Source organism: Meles meles, chromosome 19 (genome assembly GCF_922984935.1).
Source record: "Meles meles chromosome 19, mMelMel3.1 paternal haplotype, whole genome shotgun sequence".
NCBI lineage: Eukaryota > Metazoa > Chordata > Mammalia > Carnivora > Mustelidae > Meles > Meles meles.
This window is the reverse complement of record NC_060084.1, coordinates 14,918,851-14,935,204: the sequence shown is the minus strand read 5'-3', so window position 1 is coordinate 14,935,204 and position 16,354 is coordinate 14,918,851. Positions and strand designations below refer to the sequence as shown.

The 16,354-nt window shown below is 49.0% G+C and overlaps 2 protein-coding genes across 3 annotated transcripts in view; both read left to right on the top strand.

Annotated features, from left to right (window-relative positions):
• The first annotated feature begins 1,293 nt into the window (after positions 1–1,293).
• The window catches only part of ZFHX3 (zinc finger homeobox 3), a 247,003-nt gene continuing 231,942 nt past the window's right edge, over positions 1,294–16,354 (top strand). The window contains exon 1 of one of the 2 annotated variants that reach the window (XM_045987319.1): positions 1,294–1,420. The gene's annotated coding sequence lies outside the window, so the exon portion shown is untranslated. Of the gene's footprint in view, positions 1,421–11,710; positions 12,077–16,354 lie in introns of those variants that run through there. The other variant, XM_045987318.1, reaches the window with a different exon arrangement.
• LOC123930495 (translation initiation factor IF-2-like) lies at positions 1,307–11,585 on the top strand. The gene is made up of 4 exons (XM_045986726.1): positions 1,307–1,420; positions 1,757–2,223; positions 6,476–6,561; positions 11,311–11,585. The coding sequence occupies exons 1-4, from the start codon at positions 1,307–1,309 to the stop codon at positions 11,583–11,585; spliced, it is 942 nt and encodes a 313-aa protein (XP_045842682.1).

The following is a 16,354-nucleotide window of genomic DNA, read 5'->3' as shown; positions in this document are numbered from 1 at the left end:
TTTCAGTTCTGTTTCACTTTCCCCCTTTTATTCCTTCTAATCATCACTCCTGCTTCCCCTCTCCTTCTAAAGAACCAGAGAAGATTGATTGCATCTTATTTCAGGAGACAAAATTAACATATCGTATATATATTTTTTGTCTAGTCTATGGTACGTGCTAAAGTTTTCTCCATATTTTCTTTATTTGTCCTCTGATTGGGGGGGTAGGTAATTTTCCTCCTTTAAAAAAAAATCTCAGATTTGCAATTTAAAGTGGCCTCTATTTTGTCTCTGCTGCTTCTCCGCCTTTCACTTAAATCTTTGCTTTAAGCTGTCCCAGTCCATTATTGCCCCCCCTTGCTCCCCTCTTCTCTGAAGATGCTTTCTTCCTATTTAATTTAAACATTGTTGCATTTGCCAAAAAAAAAGAAAGAAAAAGAAAGGGGAAAAGAAAGAAAATAAGCAAGAAAGAAAAGAGAATGAAAAAAAAAGGAAAGAAAAAAAATCTTTTAAAAAAATCTTAGCCAGGTTCCTATTGTTGCTTCTCTGCATTTCACTTCTCGGTGTGTATGTGTGTGTGTGTGCATATGTGTGTTGCGTGTGTGTGTGTGTGTGTGTGTATGTGGGTGTTTTTAATACATGCATAAACTTTTGGTGCCTCTCTCCCTCTTCCTGGGCTCTTCTCCCATCCTCTCTTCCTGCTCTCCTTGCCCTGCTCATCACTTTCCCCCGGTTTTTTTTTTTTTTTTTTTCTCCCTTCCTCCCCTCTGCCTCCCTCCACCTCCCCCTTTTCTTTTTTGCTGAATCTTATTGATCCAGAAGGTGGCTAATTAGCCCTTCCCGTCGTGCCTGGGTAATGAAGCACATGCGCACTGAATTAATCACAGCCATTTTTTGCAGGAAACTAATTAGCAGAATAAAGATCCAAAGACTTTTTTTTCTTTTCACTCATCAGCTCCCACTTCCAGCGCGTCCCCTCCGACCGCTGCAGCCGCCGCCGCCGCCGCCGCCGCCGCCGCCTCCTCCTCCTCCCGGCCGCAGCCGCCGCCGCCACCGCCTGCTTTGCATCCCAATTACAGCCTAGAGCCGCTGCCGCCGCCGCCGCTTCTCCTCCGTGGCCCCTGCCCGCTCCGGGGGCTGTAAACTCCCCGCCAACCATGCTGCTCGGCGGCAGCGGCGGCGGCGGCTCCGGCTCCCCGGCTGCGGCCGCCTCCCGCCCCGGGCTCCGCCGAGCGCGCTCCAGCTCCGCCGCCGCCGCCGCCGCCGCCGCCGCCAGCAGCGCGTCCTCCGCCGCCGCCGACCCCCGTCAGCCGCCGCTGCTGCCTTGATGGGCTCCGCGGCCCGAGCGCCTCTTTTCGGGATTAAAAGCGCCGCCAGCTCCCGCCGCCGCCGCCGCCGCCAGCAGCGCCGCTGCAGCCGCCGCCGCCGGAGAAGCAACCGCGTAAGTGGCAACTTTTCCCTCTTTTTTTTTTCCCGCCGCCGCCGCCGCCGCCGCCTGCTCCTCCTCCTCCTCCCGCCGCCACCGCCCGGACGCGGGGCTCCTCGGGGCGCCCGGGCTGCTTTGCATGGGGCTCGTCCTGCCCCCTCCCGGCTCCCGCGCCCGGCCGCCGCCGCCCGCGCTCCCCGCGCCCGCGCCCTGCTCGCTCGCTGCGTCCCGCTCGCCTTCCCCCTGCGCCAAACTTTCTCTTTCTCTTCTTCTTCCTCCTCCTCCCGCCGCCGCCGCCGCCGCCGCCGAGCCCGGGCCGCCCCCTCCTCCCCGGCCCCCGCGCCGCCGCAGCCGGCCGCCAGCGACCCCCGGGAGGGTGGAGGCGCCCGGGGCGAGGCCCGCGCGCCGAGTTTGGAGGCGCCGCGGGGCAGGGCCGGCCAGGGCGCGGGCCGAGGGCGGGAGGGCGGCCGGGGTCCGGGCGCCGAGACAAAGGCGGCGACCAGCGGCGGGGGGGGGGGGGGGGGGGGCGGGTGTCCGCGGTGCCGAGCGCCCCCGCCCCCGCCACCCCCGGCCCCCAACTTTGCCCCACCCCGAGAGGCGCCGGGGCCCCGGGCTGAGCCGCCGAGCCGGGCGCGCACCCGGTCCGGAACAGTCGCCGCGGCCGCCGCCGCCGCCGCTGCCGCCACCAACGCCGCCACCACCAGCACCACCACCAGCATCACCACCGCTGGCCGGCTGGCCGGGCGGGCGCCTTCCGGGCCGGGGCTCGACTTGAGGGGGACGCGGCCGCCCGACAGAAGCTGGGGGTCCAAGAGGGGGTGAGGGGGCGAGGTGGCCGCCCGACCCTGTACCTGCGCGCTCTCCGCCCTGCCCCACTGGCAGCGCCGCGAGCGCCCAGAGGGGGCTCTGCCCTGGACACTAGGGGCTCCCGGGGGCTCGGGGCTGCGCCGCCGGCCAGGACTAGACCTAGCCTGGCCGGCCTCTCTTTGACCAGCTGAGTTGAGAGACAACGAAGTGTTGCTTTTTTCTTTTTTCCTTCTTCTTTTGTCTTTCGTTCTTCTTTTCTTCTTCTTTTTTTCTCTCTCTCTCTCTTTTTTTTTTTTTCTTGCTCACACGAATCTGGGATTGTTTACGTTCCATTCTGCACTCACCCTCGTCCTGCTTCACTCTTTTCTGTTGTGCATTTTCATGTAACTCTTTCTGCTTATATGTTGGAGAGTAGATGTGAGTGTATTTTATGCAGTGTATTTAAATTGTGAAAGGATTTAATAGTCGTAGGGTTCTTGTGGAGCTCTTACATTAAAAAATACATTTTACTTTACAAATTAATCTGTTGCTCAGAAGCTGACTTTTGCAAAATGTGCAATTCCTTGGGCTGTGGCAAATTCTTTAATTACAAGTGCTTTCAGAAATCACCCACTCTTTAACTTTTCCCCCTTGTTGCTTCCAACTTAAGGTAAATATGACAATTTTTATTGGTCTCAATTATTGAAACTTGATCTAAGGACTGTATGGAAGAAGGAGGCTGATTGCCTTTTTCTGGCCTCCAGTTCTAGTGACTTTTAAAAGGGGGTTTGTTAAGCACCTTTGAAGAATATGACATACGGTGATCGCTTGACTGTAATGCAAATTGGCGAGCATAAATTCACTTTGAATTAAAAAAAAGACTCAAGCCTTTTCTGTGGGGACACTAGAGGATTTATTATGTTTTTTAAAAAATTACTTTTTCCTTCCTACTTTGGGAGAATGGCTAGTTACAGAGCAACTTATTTGGAGGTCTTCAGAAAGAGGCTTGGGAAGTGGGAGAGGGGAGAAGATTGATTACAATCTGCATAATCAATAGGGCAGCGTGCTGCAATCGTGTACCTACATTTACTGTAAATTTCTACAATATCTGCAGTGTGGGTGCTCCAGTGGTCGGCTTCTTAGAGCGGATTTAGAGGCAGTATAAGCAGAATTTGCTGCCCAGCTCTCTGGAACAATATAGAGGCCGTCCACTCGACAGTGGCTCATTTAAAAACTCCTTCATTTTACTGTACATTTTGGGGGGTGGGCAAATCTGTTTACATATGTGGATTTCAGGTACTGAACCCCCAAGATGTGGGTATCCTGTAGGTTGGGGGGAGTGGAAAGTATTGGGGGGTGTTAAGGGGTGTGTGTTCACTCATTGAATTGCCACCCTTGGGGGCCCTCCTCTCATCTTAGCATGTTAGAGATCTTTAGTGCAAATAATTTAGAAATAGAAATACAGTAGAGAGTAATACACCAGAGACTGAAGCTATGTCAAAAGTAAGGATTGCTGTGTGTGCATTTGAGAGAGAGAAAAAGGGAATACAGACACTTAGAGTCAGGCTTGAAAGCTTGGTGGTAGGTGAATCCATATTTGGAGATGATTTTGAAATAGTCTAGCAAATGGTGCACGAACAGGATTTCGTAAAAAGTGTACGTGGAGTCGGTTTTTGAAGGGATTGTGGTTTGGGGAGATGAGGTGTGGGCAGGAAAACCCACTCTAGGCCTGCAGCCTTCTTCTATCTGTGTGTCTCCTCCCTTCCCCCTCCCTGAGTTTTAGTTTTTAATTACTTAATGCTGAAACGCACAGGGCTTATATAAATATTTGCAAATGCTCTTTCCTATTGATTTCTCTGAATAAACTGCCCTGCTCAGGTCCAGAGAGGAGGCAATTCAGATCTGTGGACTTTTTAAACATATAAATCTCTGGAGGAGTGTTCATCTGTGCATGCATGTGTTTATGGGTAGAGTTGTAGATATGAAGATTTTGGGGGGCTTTAGGGAGAGTTCAGGCTCTTGGCAGTGTGAACTGTGAAAACTGGGCTGGAGCTGGCCCCATGGCCTGGCATTCCTGACAGACATGTGTGGGAGTGTGTGTGTGTGTGTGTGTGTGTGTAAGGACATGGTGCGTGTCTCCACTGGGGTAGTCTGAATGCATATGCACTTACACTCCCCCAATCTACCCCCCCCACTACATATGGAGCAGTTTTTCAGGGCTCGGTGACTGCCTTCTCCTCAGGGTCACATTGAGTTCGAATCTGACCCAAGGTGCAGGAATCCTGCAATGGGGAAATAAAAGAATATACAGAATGGGGTCAGGTCAGCTGCTCAGAGGCCAAAACCCCTACAGCTGCTTTGATTTTATTTTTTTCGTGTGTGTATATTTTAGGCTCCTCCTGCCATGTTACAAATTGTGCCTCCCCCTCTCAGGTGTTTGCTCTGTAGCTTAAAGGCACCAGAGCCTCTTCCTGCGTAGTTGTCTGCTCCCAGAGAGAACAGAAAACCCACAATACTGAATCCAAAACAAAACAAGAGAGGAGGAGGGAGAAGAAAAACCTTATTGAGTTCAGGCAAATAAGGTTGGGACTCCAGATCCAATTACAAAGCTGCTTTGAATATGCAAGACAGCACACAAGACCAGTTATTCCAGTTACAACAAACTATTAAAAAAAGAGAGAGAGAGAAAAGAAAAGGCATGTTTAGGTCGTAATTTGTTAGTACAAGGAAAAGAATCCCACATAAAGCTGCCCTTTCCCCCCTCCCTTTGCTGGCTTCACATAGAATTCACTCACCCTTTTCCGATATAGGTTCTTTTATTAAAATCTTTTGGGTTTAGGAAGATCGCTGCAAGCAACACATTTTCTGTATTTTTTTTTCCTCTTTATCTTAGAGGAGAGTTGGCAGGGGTTCTGTGGTTTGCAGTTACACAATATGTTATCATGTTTTTAATCACTAAATCATTGCAGTGGTTATAGATTTACAGTCTTGGGGTATTACAGAGAGGAGCAACGGCGGCTCTATATATGTTTTTGAATTACACCAACGTAAACTGAGCGCAGCAGCTGTGAATATGGTCGGTCAGCAGACTTCAGTCCCCCCTCCCAGCATCTTAGTTCTTTTTACCCCTCTGTGATTTTTTTTCCGTATTGTTTTGCTTTCTCAAAATAAACTACCCCTACTTCTGTACTCCTTGTCTCTTCAGCCTCCCCCAATTTTCATCGTAGACTTCTAACCCCAGATAGGCTAGAATTCAAACTCTTGAAATAGAACTTTGGATCAGAGATGATAATCGTAACACCAATATAATAATGAAAAGAGTGGATTTCCTACGAAATCCTCTCGGTTTCCATACCGACCTCTTGTATAGGATGGAGGGCCGATTGCAAATCGGGAGATGGGGGTGGGCAGAGAGAGGGAAGGGAAGGGAAGGCGGGCGTGGAGCGCTTGCCTGCCTGGAGCCTCCAGTGTCCTGGCACCGCGAGCCCACTTTCAGCTTCTGTTTTTCATATTATTATGTAACAGAATCCTTGGCAGCATTAAAAATTCAGTATTACAAGCTGATTGTAATGCTGCCTCATTAGACAGCACTGTCTGGCCTTGTATTAAGTAAAACACAGAGCATGGCTTTTAGATTATAAACACCAATAAATATTAAGGATCAGCAGAGGGGGGAACTAGTCAGCTGGGTTTTTGGCCCCTTCTGGTTTTCTATCTCCTCCCATCTTCTTCCCTTCATTCCTTTTCCTCCTCCCTAGGCCCCCTCCCCCTTTGGTAGCTGTCATCCGTTTTCTGGGGATGCTGATGTGTCGACCCTGGTGACATTTTAGGAAGGCTTTTTATAGAGTTATCTTGTATACACAAAAGGTTTGGAAGTTTGTTTTGTTTTGATCTGCAATAAACAGGTCCTTCACTTTGCTGATGTCATTTCCGTTCATATTTGAGTTGTTTATTGTGCTTCTTCTCAGGGCCCTCTCATCCCTACCCCCACCTCGCTTTTCAGCCAGAGCCTGGGACTGCCTGGGGAAGGGGGGACGCGTTCCTAAGCTGCCAGGTCTGGGTTCAAAGGCTGAGGGTTGCGTGTCACTGCCTCATCCTAGGGTTCGCCCGCTGGGGAAGATGTTTCCAGCTTAGAATCTGGTTAAACACTCTGACATCCACTTGCCCTGGCATTTCCATGGCATGCAGTGATTCATCTCAGCTTCCTTTCTTTGAAGCGACACCCCCCACACACCCACACACCTATGTCTGTAATACAGCTGTATTGTCCACTTCTCTTTGCAGCCCCCCCCAAAAAAAAACCCAGCCTTGTAGTGATGATGACTTTGATTCACTCGCAAATCGGAAACTGGCATTAGCGACTTCATGCTGTGAAAAAAGAGTATGTTTTCAGGCGTTGCCCTACGTCCTCCCATCCGCCTGACTATCACCTTCTGTCCCTATTCAGTTTTTTTTTTCCCCTTTCGCGTTTATTTTTCTGCACCCTGCCTTGTTGTAGACATAAAGGCAGTTCTCTGGCGTTACAAAAAATGACCACAATGTCCAGTGTCTCTTATTTCCATGTGATCTACAATTGGGATTCCCCCTCCTCCAAAAAATAAAAAGTAGGGTGGGGAAGGGAAGGAGGGAAAACTTTGTAGGTCCCCAAGGCTTTCCTCTAATAGGATGATGGGTTTTAGGTTTAAAAAAATATTATTGTTTTGTTCTTTTAGGTTTAGAAATAATAGGGGGAGAGGGAAAAGCAGTCATTAGGAAGTTCACTGAGCTGCTTTCCAACTAAGACGGGTGAAAAATGAACCTGCATTGACACTTGGCTCTCTGTGAAAGCCCCAGTAACCTCTCCCCCCTTCTGTGGCCCTGGCCTTTTGTTCCTGGAGAACGGAGCTAAGGTGCTTTTTCTCCCAGACCAAAGGCAGCAGGCAAGGAGTCCCCTTGTGTGCTCATCGCCTTTAGATGGCCTTCTCATGGTTATTGTCAATGCAGACTCCCCCAAACAATTGCTCCAGGGAGACACAAAAGCAAAAACATTTGTCCTATTTTTTTAACCTCTTTGTTTTAGGTTTTTTTTTTTTTTAATCCATTCTTTAAATTTCACAGTTTCTATTTGTCTGCAGAGAGACAAACGAAACAGCATGAAGCACATTTTACCGTAGGCCTCACTGACGATTGGAACAGCCTCAATAGAAATCCAAATTCTAAAACACTGGCTGACTTGGAGGATATGTGAAATTTCAGCTCTGGCTCTTAAGTCAGATTAGCACAGATCTCAAACAAAAATGCACTCAAATGGAAAGATAAGAAAATGGGATTCTCATTTGGGAAGTGTGAACAAGGTCATCTTTTGTTTATCTCTTGGTGTCCTGCCCCAAGAAGTGGTTGCTTGAGAGGAAGGAATTGCAAAGCTAAATGAAATTCTTCACTTAAAGAAAAAAAAAATGATCCTGGTTATTGTGCTCCTGGCATATTGTTTAATTGATTGTTTTAACACATGTGTATGGGAGCTGTGGGTACATCCTATGGAACTGATGCTGTGTTGAGATTTTTTTTTTTTCAAACTACGATTCATATAAAGAGGCCATATTTCCTCCCCCTTTTTCTTTCCTCTCCTGTTTCCTTTTTCCTTTCCTCTCCCTCCAGCCTGCTTTCCTCCAAGAATTCAGTGGTTTGCGTCAGGCTGAGCTTGAAGGGATGTGTCAGACAGTGGGGATAGCCCATGAACAAAACAGGAGTCCACCTCTTTTCCCTGGCCCCAAACAAAGCGCTTCTCTCCTGTAATGTATGGACCCCAATTGCGATGCTGTCCTTAAGCATCTGTCTGCCTTTTCCTTAAAATTCTCAATTTCAAGGTTTAGAAACACAAATGTAAGAATCCCCCTGGGTATAAAAGTCTTGCATGGCAAATTCTCTTTGCCCTTTCAGAAATAATATTTTTGTTAAAAAGAGAGAGAGCGAGAGAGAAAGAGAGCAAGCTCTTTACCTAATGCTTTAAAGCTGTTTTAAGGCAAGTTCTTTATTTTTTGCTGTCTTAAAACTTGGGCTCTGTAACTTACAGTTAATTTGGAAAAGCTCCTTCACGGTTTTTAGAAAATGGTTACTTGTTTGTGTCTGTGTGTATGTGTGACATGACAGATTTAGGGTCTGAGTTGGGGAGGATGGTTAAGTAAACTAGATACTTTCCCAGCTACGATTTGGGGGTAAAAATTGATCTCTGGAATAAGCATTGTAGCAATAGATGGAGGCCTTGAGGTATGTGTCAGAGAAATGTGAATCAAAACATCTATCTGTGTAGGCCTTGGTGCAGCAGCCTCCCATGGTTATGAAGGTGAGTGTGGGCTGTTCTGAGGAGAGCCTGCATTCTCTGTCCTACCCAGGAGGGCCTAGTCACCCGGCAGGGACCAAATCCTTAAATATAACTGCCTAGAAATGAAGGGTTGAATTCAGGGCATGACATGCAATTTAGCTCCAAATGTTTTATTGTTTGTTTCAGAGACTTTTGTTTTTGCTTGTGCCCTTCCCTGGCTTTTTCTTTGTTAAAACCTCAAGTTTATTGAAGCACTAATTTTAAAATCCACGTGTATGTCTATTTCCCTAAAAATACCGGGATCTGGAGGAACACACTCATCTCCCTAAACCCCATTGTGCTGTGGAAATAGAGTCCAGGTTTAGCTATAAGTCAGAATGCTTACATCCACTGTGCCTTAGCTCAGAGATCATATTTACCTTTGCTGAAGGAAGGGAGACTGCATTGGAGAGTGAATGTACATGTGGCGAGAGAGACAAGCCAGTTTGGCTCAGTTGGGATCACTGTAATTTACCGCTAAGTGTTTGGGGGGGGGGGTGCTGGCCTCTGACTTGGAGAGTGGGTAAGAGGAGGAGTAGGGAAGAGGTGAGCATCCCCTGATTTATTTTTAAATATTTATCCTTTTGGCTGTTGCCAGTTACGGTTTACAGATGAGATGAGACTAGTTATGGACAACTGCCCTTTCCTCAGAGTGGGTTTATTTGTCAGCCGTGTTCAGGGGCCATGAAAGTGCCGGGCTGTCCCTGCTGGGGAGGCCATGGGTTTCCCCGCAGGTGTCTTGCCCCCAGAAGACCCAGGGCCTTGCAGAGCTGGAGGACAGAATTTGTATCTTGGATTTCAGGGAAACTGTGGATTCCATCCTAAGTGCAGACATTTCGGAATCCCTCCGAAGACGTGTTGTTTTGCAAATGATGGAAGTAAGTTTTGGGAGAGGTCATGCCCCAGCTTTTTGGTATTCCTTTGTATTTGTCATGATACAGAGGTCATGGATGACCTGCCTGTGGAGTCACCTGTTAAAATGTTGCCTGTCACACAGGCTTGACCAGCTCTCAGCATGTATATAGCTGGTGCTGGATTAAGACAAAGGGGAGGGACCCAGGGTCACTCTCGGTCCCACTTGTCAGGTCTCTGAGGTGCAGAGAGGCTGGTTGCTGTGTCCCCTGCTAGGGACACCAGCGGTATCCTGCGGATCCCCCCTAGGGCCTTCTGCCCAGCACCTCCACATCCTCCCAGATTACTTTATAACCGGCTCTTTGGCATTTTGGCTTTGATTTTATTAAAGGTATTTATCTGTCAGCCCACCAGGTTCATGATGTCACCAGATTATGAGGTCGTCCCCTGTTAATAAAAGTTAAGATAAAGCAGCGAAATTAGATTTTCTGGGGAGTATAAATGTTTTCTTAGTGTCTTTATCTAGCAGGCTATGGGTTGCTCCCAGGTAAGACACAGGAGATTGGGGGTCCTAATGTTCCTGAAGACCTTTCCAGAGACATCTCTGTGTTGCGTGTGCCTCATTACTTGCGTTATTGCTAGCATCATCATCTTCATGCATTATTCATAGTCACTTTTTCAATTAAATTATTAATTGGTTTTCTTTAAGGTGTTCTCGACTCATGTGGCTAATATAAATAATAGTGTGTTTTGAAAACACCACCTGTTCTTGGGTCTGAAGTCAGGTGGTCTGGAATCTGCTCGGCACTGATCACAGTCTGGTTTGCAGAATCATCCTCCACTTTCCTTTTTTGCTCTCCAGTCCCCCTCCCCACACACTCTCTCATGTGTGACAGAATTTGGCTTGTGCTCTCCTTTGTCCCTAATCGGACATGATTCCCTAGAGGCAGTCTTTTCTCCCAGGATCCTTGCTGAAGGAGGGGGAAAAAATTTGGAGTCTCTTTTCTGGACTAAAGTGTAAACTATAGAGAGGGGTTGTTTGTCTCCAACAGCTGGGATATTTACGTGAATGTGAACGCAAATGACATTGTGCAGAATGCCTTCTACATGGAGACATGATAGTTTTAATCAGCCAGGCATCCTGGTTCCTCCTGCCCCAGTGTGTGCTTAATGCTAATACGATTCCATACATACAGCTTTTTGCCTCGTGAGCTTATTATATTTCTCACACTTGCATGGTTCATTATTGTGCAGTCGGAAAGGACTCTCAGGGCTGTGGGGCCAGCCTGGGTGGGTGGCTTTCAGAAAGGGAAAAGCAGGTGCCTTTCTGTGCTGAGACAATCGGGAGTAAAATCAGACTGAGCGTGGGACTCTGACTGGGAGGACAGGGGACTTCCGGTGAGATTTCTGTGGAGCTGGCTTTGCATATCAGAATGGGAAAGGTGAACCTGGGAAGATATTAAGGGGTCCAGCAATTGCTTTGACCAACTGGGGTGGCCCCATTAAATTTGACCTGGCGGTGGAATCTCCCTGTGAAGGGCATGACGTATGCCTTATCTGAGATGAGGTGGCTTTTTAAGGCAAGTCTTGTAAAAAGACTGTAAGCTTGATTGCAAGCTGCAACTGCTTTTCTTCCTCTCTTTCCTTTCCTTCTCTCCCTTGAAAACCCCTATCCTTAAACTCTCAATGAAGAGCCGGGGATGTTTTTCTAAGTTTGTGCAGCTGAAAAACAGAAGTGCTCTGTAAAGCAGTTAATAGGATGGGTGTGTGTTTCAAATAAATTCCTGTCCACATTGGCTAATGTCCCCATGCTAGAGTGGCCTGGCTCTGACGTGGATGGGGCCCAGAGACCCATGGCTCCCGTTCTGAGGCCCCAGGCTCCTTTTTGTGGCCGAGGGCGCGCCCTTTTCTTCTCTCCCGATTCTAGGCCAGCCCCTGACTTTTGATGAGAGAGGGGTCAGCGCCTGGGAAGGACCGGGCTTTGTTCCCGCCGGGCCGGTTCCTGGGGCAGCGCAGGCCCAGCCGCCCAGGACTCCTGTCCCCGGGCGCGCGGCCCGGCCTGCCCAGAAGCCCGTGCCCGGAGCGCGGCCGTGTGTCCCTGTGTTCCCGCGGGCGCGGGCGCCGCCGAGTACCCGGCCTGCGCCCGGCACGACTGTAGATGTCAGGCTTTGCCCGGGGAGCCGAGCGGCGGCGGGGCTGTGAGTTTCAAATTAACCTTCCGCTTTGTTGCTGTGTAATGTGGATCCCCGAAGGCCCCCCGCCCTGCCCGCCCCCCTTCCCCGGGCGGTGAGCCTGCAAACTGCGAGTTGAGCTTCATTTACATAAAGCGATTCCGGGCGGGCGGGCCGGCGGGTGGCGAGCCGGCGGCGGGCAGGCCGGGGACTCGGACTCGAGCGCCGCGCCCCGTGGGTGAATCCCCGCCGCTCGCCCGGGGACCCTCCCTCCCCGGGGAGGGGCGGCCGCCAGCCCCCGGCCGCCACCATGAGCCCCCCTCCCCAGCTTGGAGCCCCCCTGCACCTAGCCAGAGCCACCTCGGAGTCCCGGGGGCGGCGGGAGGTGGGGAGAATGCCGCCTGGGGTGCTTAAGTTCGGGGCTTGGGTGCCGCTGGAATTTCCCATTGTCGCGCGCCGCGCGGCCCCCGGACCTGCGAGTGCCTCCTCCCTCCGGAGGTGTGCGGAGCCTTTGTGTGCCAGGTGAGTGGAGCCTCCCTCCCCCTTGCCGGCCAGCCCGCCCGGTTCGCACAGCCGGCCTAGAACGGCGGGCAGGTGCTGCAAGTCTTGGCTGAACTTCCCATTCTCTTGGGGCGTGTGGGGGAAGGGCAGGCTGGATGCACTTGAACTAGTAGGTTCCAATTGGAACCTACCTGGGGTGAGAGTGTCTAAATTCTCCTGGGCACAGAGTGAAGCCCTTCTTCCTTCCATCTTTCCACCCCTCCCTCGTCCCTCCCTCCTTCCTTATCTTGCTCCTGGATTAGTTCCTGCCTCCTGAATAATTGCAGTGCTAGTGCCATTTAAAAGTTTGGGTTCCTCTGCCTAAAAACGCACCCTGTTCAGCGCAAGAGAAGTCACTGGTCAGTTGGAAACAATGTGAAGAATGTGCTTATTGTAGAGTAATTAAAGGGAGAATCAGAGGTTTGGAGCTGGAAGGCACCTTTGGAGATCCATTTGCCCACCCTCTAATTTTAGTTTGTTCGCACTCTGGAAAAACATTTCCGTGGGGAGGGGTGGAGAAGAGGGAGAGCTGTGATGTTTGTCCTGTTAAAGGAGAAAGATTGCCTAAGTTGGGTCAACAACAGGGGAAAAAAAAGGAAAAAGTAATCATTGCAGACTTACAGAGGGGAAAGAACTTACTGGAAAATGGTTTTTTCTGCTTTGGACATACCTGTGTTATAAGAATGGCAAAACACATGGATGGCAAAGACCATCACTGGTGCCTGGTGTATTAGAAGAGGGCATTACCTGGCTTAGTGGTGCACAGGATGTAAACTGGTGTAAATGAAACCCATCAGCAGGTGAATCCAGGAGGGTCCTCACTGCCTCTACCCCCATTTGTCTCATTTAACAGGCCTGGAAGACTCTAAGAGCCACTGAGAGACAAGCTCAGAGAGATCAGAGGGCCCTCACTTGGGCACAGGGAGAAGGCCTTTCCCTAGGGCCCAGGCCTGCTTGGTGGAATGTAGGAAGGCAAAGCAAGGAAAACAAACTTAAGCCATGAAGGTAGATAGTGAGAAAGTTACACGTCATCTTATTTCACCCCATGCCTTGAGATCCTTGGAGACAAGTCACTAAATAAATAGAGTATAATTTAAAGCTCGCGCCCACTAGCTGGGGAACTTTGTTTCTTTGCCATCAAGCAGCAGGTGCGAGTTTGCAGAGTTGGCCCCTCGAGTCCCCTCATTCCTAAATTCAGGAGGTGTCAAACCTTCATGTTCTTTTAATGGCTGTGGTTTCTGGATAGGTTTCAAGGGGAAACCCTAAAAATCACGAGTTCCAGGAGGCCAGGCTGGAGCAGGAAGCCCAAGTGCCGGGGCAGAGACCTGTATGTGAGAGGAAAGCAGACACCTTCCAAGGTAACCGATCCAGAGAGGCCAGGACTGGAGTGTGGCCTGTTCCTTGTTATCACAACAGCCACTGGCGGCCCGAGATTCTGAATCCTTCTCTTTACCCAACCCGAACACGGCAAGCAATTAAGGAACAGAGGTGGGATGTGTGGGAAGTCAAGAGTCCACAGTTCTAAATAATGAAGGGTTTCAAGAATGGAGTCATTGGAGAGAGGCCTACACCTGGATGTTTGCACACCTGCATTTTTGTTCATTCTCTTTTGCAGAGACCCCAAAGGCCCCCTTTCAGAGGGTGTGTGTGGCTCTGAAGGCCAAGAGAAACTTTTCCTCTCCCCCGTCCTTAAATTACAGGACTAAGGAGATTGTCTGCATTTCGTTTCCAGCATGTTTTCAGAGAGCGTGTAAGTGCCTCTCAGAATGGGCTAGGGTCACACTTTGCTCTTTTATTTAATTGCCCAAGTGTTATTTAACAACATGGGGCAGATGCAGAAGCAAGCACTTTTACACTTTAAAATCAGCCCTTTTGGAATCACAGGGAATTAAATGACTTGGAGACCTTCTGTCTTCCTGACATGGGTCACCTCCCTCTCCCAGCTCTCTTTTGAAGCGGCTGCACTTACTCTGGGATAGAGCTGCTGTTTTCCAGTTCTCCTGAAAACAGCTTTGATTGACAGGGAACTATTGAGAAACACTTGGTAACTCTTCCAAAAAAAAAAAAAAAAAAATCTGAGCTGCTTCCCCAACCACCTGAAACTTTAATTTTGGTTTCTTCCCTTCCGCCTTTTATTTGCACAAATGAATACTCAGGGAGGGTGGAAAGGACCCAAATAAAACAGTGCTCTCCTCAGGCCTCTGTTTGGCTCGTTCCAACAGGACAGTGAAGTGCCTTCCTTCTTGCTGCTTTGGGATTGGCTCTAACTGCCGTGTTAAACTCAGTGCCAATTGGACTGCCCAGTGGCAAGGAGCTAAAATAAGCGAGATTTCAGTTTTCATCATTATGACTTTAAATGATGATTACTAGACACTCCCAGGACAGGCCTGGCTCACCTTGGGTGACCGACAGGTGGTTAGTCTGTTAGAATAAATCTGTGATTGCAGAATCCTAGCAAAGTATCATCTGGGGCTGGTGGTGATTTAGCTTGGTCCCTCAGTTCTGGTCACAAGTTGTATTCAGACAGTGTGTCCTTATGTCCTTATTGTCACTGTGTGGTGTTGGGCATTGGAGCTTTTTGTGTGTGTGCTTGTGTGCATGCTTCTGAAGTGTTACTGTGAGAGCCTGGAAATACTAGAGGGCCCAGAGCAGACCCTTACCTAAGAAATGATTTGTATTGTAGACTTGCAACAGCCTTATGTTAAAATGTAAATATTTAAGTGACTAAGCAACATTTTATAAAAGTTTAGGGAACCACTCATCACTAAGAGGGAAAGCAACTTGTCCCACCCACTTTTGAGCATATCTGATTTGCTTCCTAACTGGAGAGGTTTAAGCCTCGTCTTACAGGGGAGACAACAGTGGTAGTGATTCTGGCCTGAAGATACTTGCAAGCTGCAAGTGTCTGACACTTGCTGGCCTTACAGGGATAACACGCCTGGCTCTGTAACGTCAACAAGGATGGTACTTGCTGTGGTTTATGTTTTCATTGTTTATTAAAATGGTTGCCTGCTCTTAGCCTGGCCCATTTCCGTAATGCTTGGGCCTGTTGGGCTACTCTGGTTCCCAGGGCTGGTGTAATTAACCAGGATGGGAGCGTTACCCTAAAAACAGAACAGGAAGGCAGATTCTATTACTGTGTACTTCGTAGGGGGATCCAAATGCTGTGGTATGAGAACTTGGTCATAATGGCAATTGTTAGAAATCACAGCACACCCCAGAACCACCATCCTCTGCCTGAGTTAGAGACCGTGGTCAAGGGAAATGGGGACCCGGTTTAATAGAATCCAGGCAAAAGAATGCCTTTGCAGGACCTAGTCTCCATCAGACTTGAAAGGGTGCCTTTTCTTTCCAAAGCATGGTGTCCTGAGTCCTTAGGCTACTCAAATGGAGAAACATACAGAAGCTAAGATTGAGTCAAATTGCCCCGAGGGAGGAACTCTGGCAAAAATCTTTGCTCATTGGCAAGTCACTCTCAAAATCCAGATTAAGGAGAAAAAATACAAAATCAACAACTGTCAGATTTCCTTTCTATATGATGTAAAGTTGGCTGCCAGATTGTCACTTTGCACATGTTCAAAGAGGACAGTCAGGTATTAGAGGGTCTCCTCCCCCCAATGTGGTCAGTGTCTCCTTTATGGACAGAAACTGGGAATTGACAACCAACTCCTTTGTGCCGACACCACAGCAGTGAGACACTTAAATGTTTTTTGGATTTTTTTGTTTTTTTTTTCTGTTTCCATTCTTTGGGGCAGGGGACTGAGTGGTGAGTACAAGGCAGTGAGTAGTCTAGCAGTAATGGGTGTGTTTCCAGAGAGTTCTTTGCCCAAGGAAGGTGACTTTGTTTCTCATTTGTAATTTTTAAAGGTGATTTTTTTTCCTTTGATGTTTCTTCCCTTCTTTCACCCTTAATCGCTGGAGTTTCTTGCTTTTGCAAGAATGGGGTGTGAATGAAAATGGGAAAGGAGACAGAGAAAGTTTGCTAGGTGACAAATTTGGCTTCATTTCAGAGTAAGAGTTCTGTTTTGTTGGTTTTAACCCCTGACAGGGCCTCTGAGTAAAATGCCTGGGCTTAATCTGCCTTTTGGGTGAGCCCTTCTTCCTTCCCACCGGGTGGCCATCACAGAGTCTTGTCCACAGGAGGGTTAATGTGGGGGGGGGGGTTGGTGCCCCCGCTCAAGCCTTAGCTACCCTCTTTGTCCTGGGGGCCAGGTTGGGTGGGGTGGGGGACTGGGGTGGTTCACCTGCTCATGCTTTTTG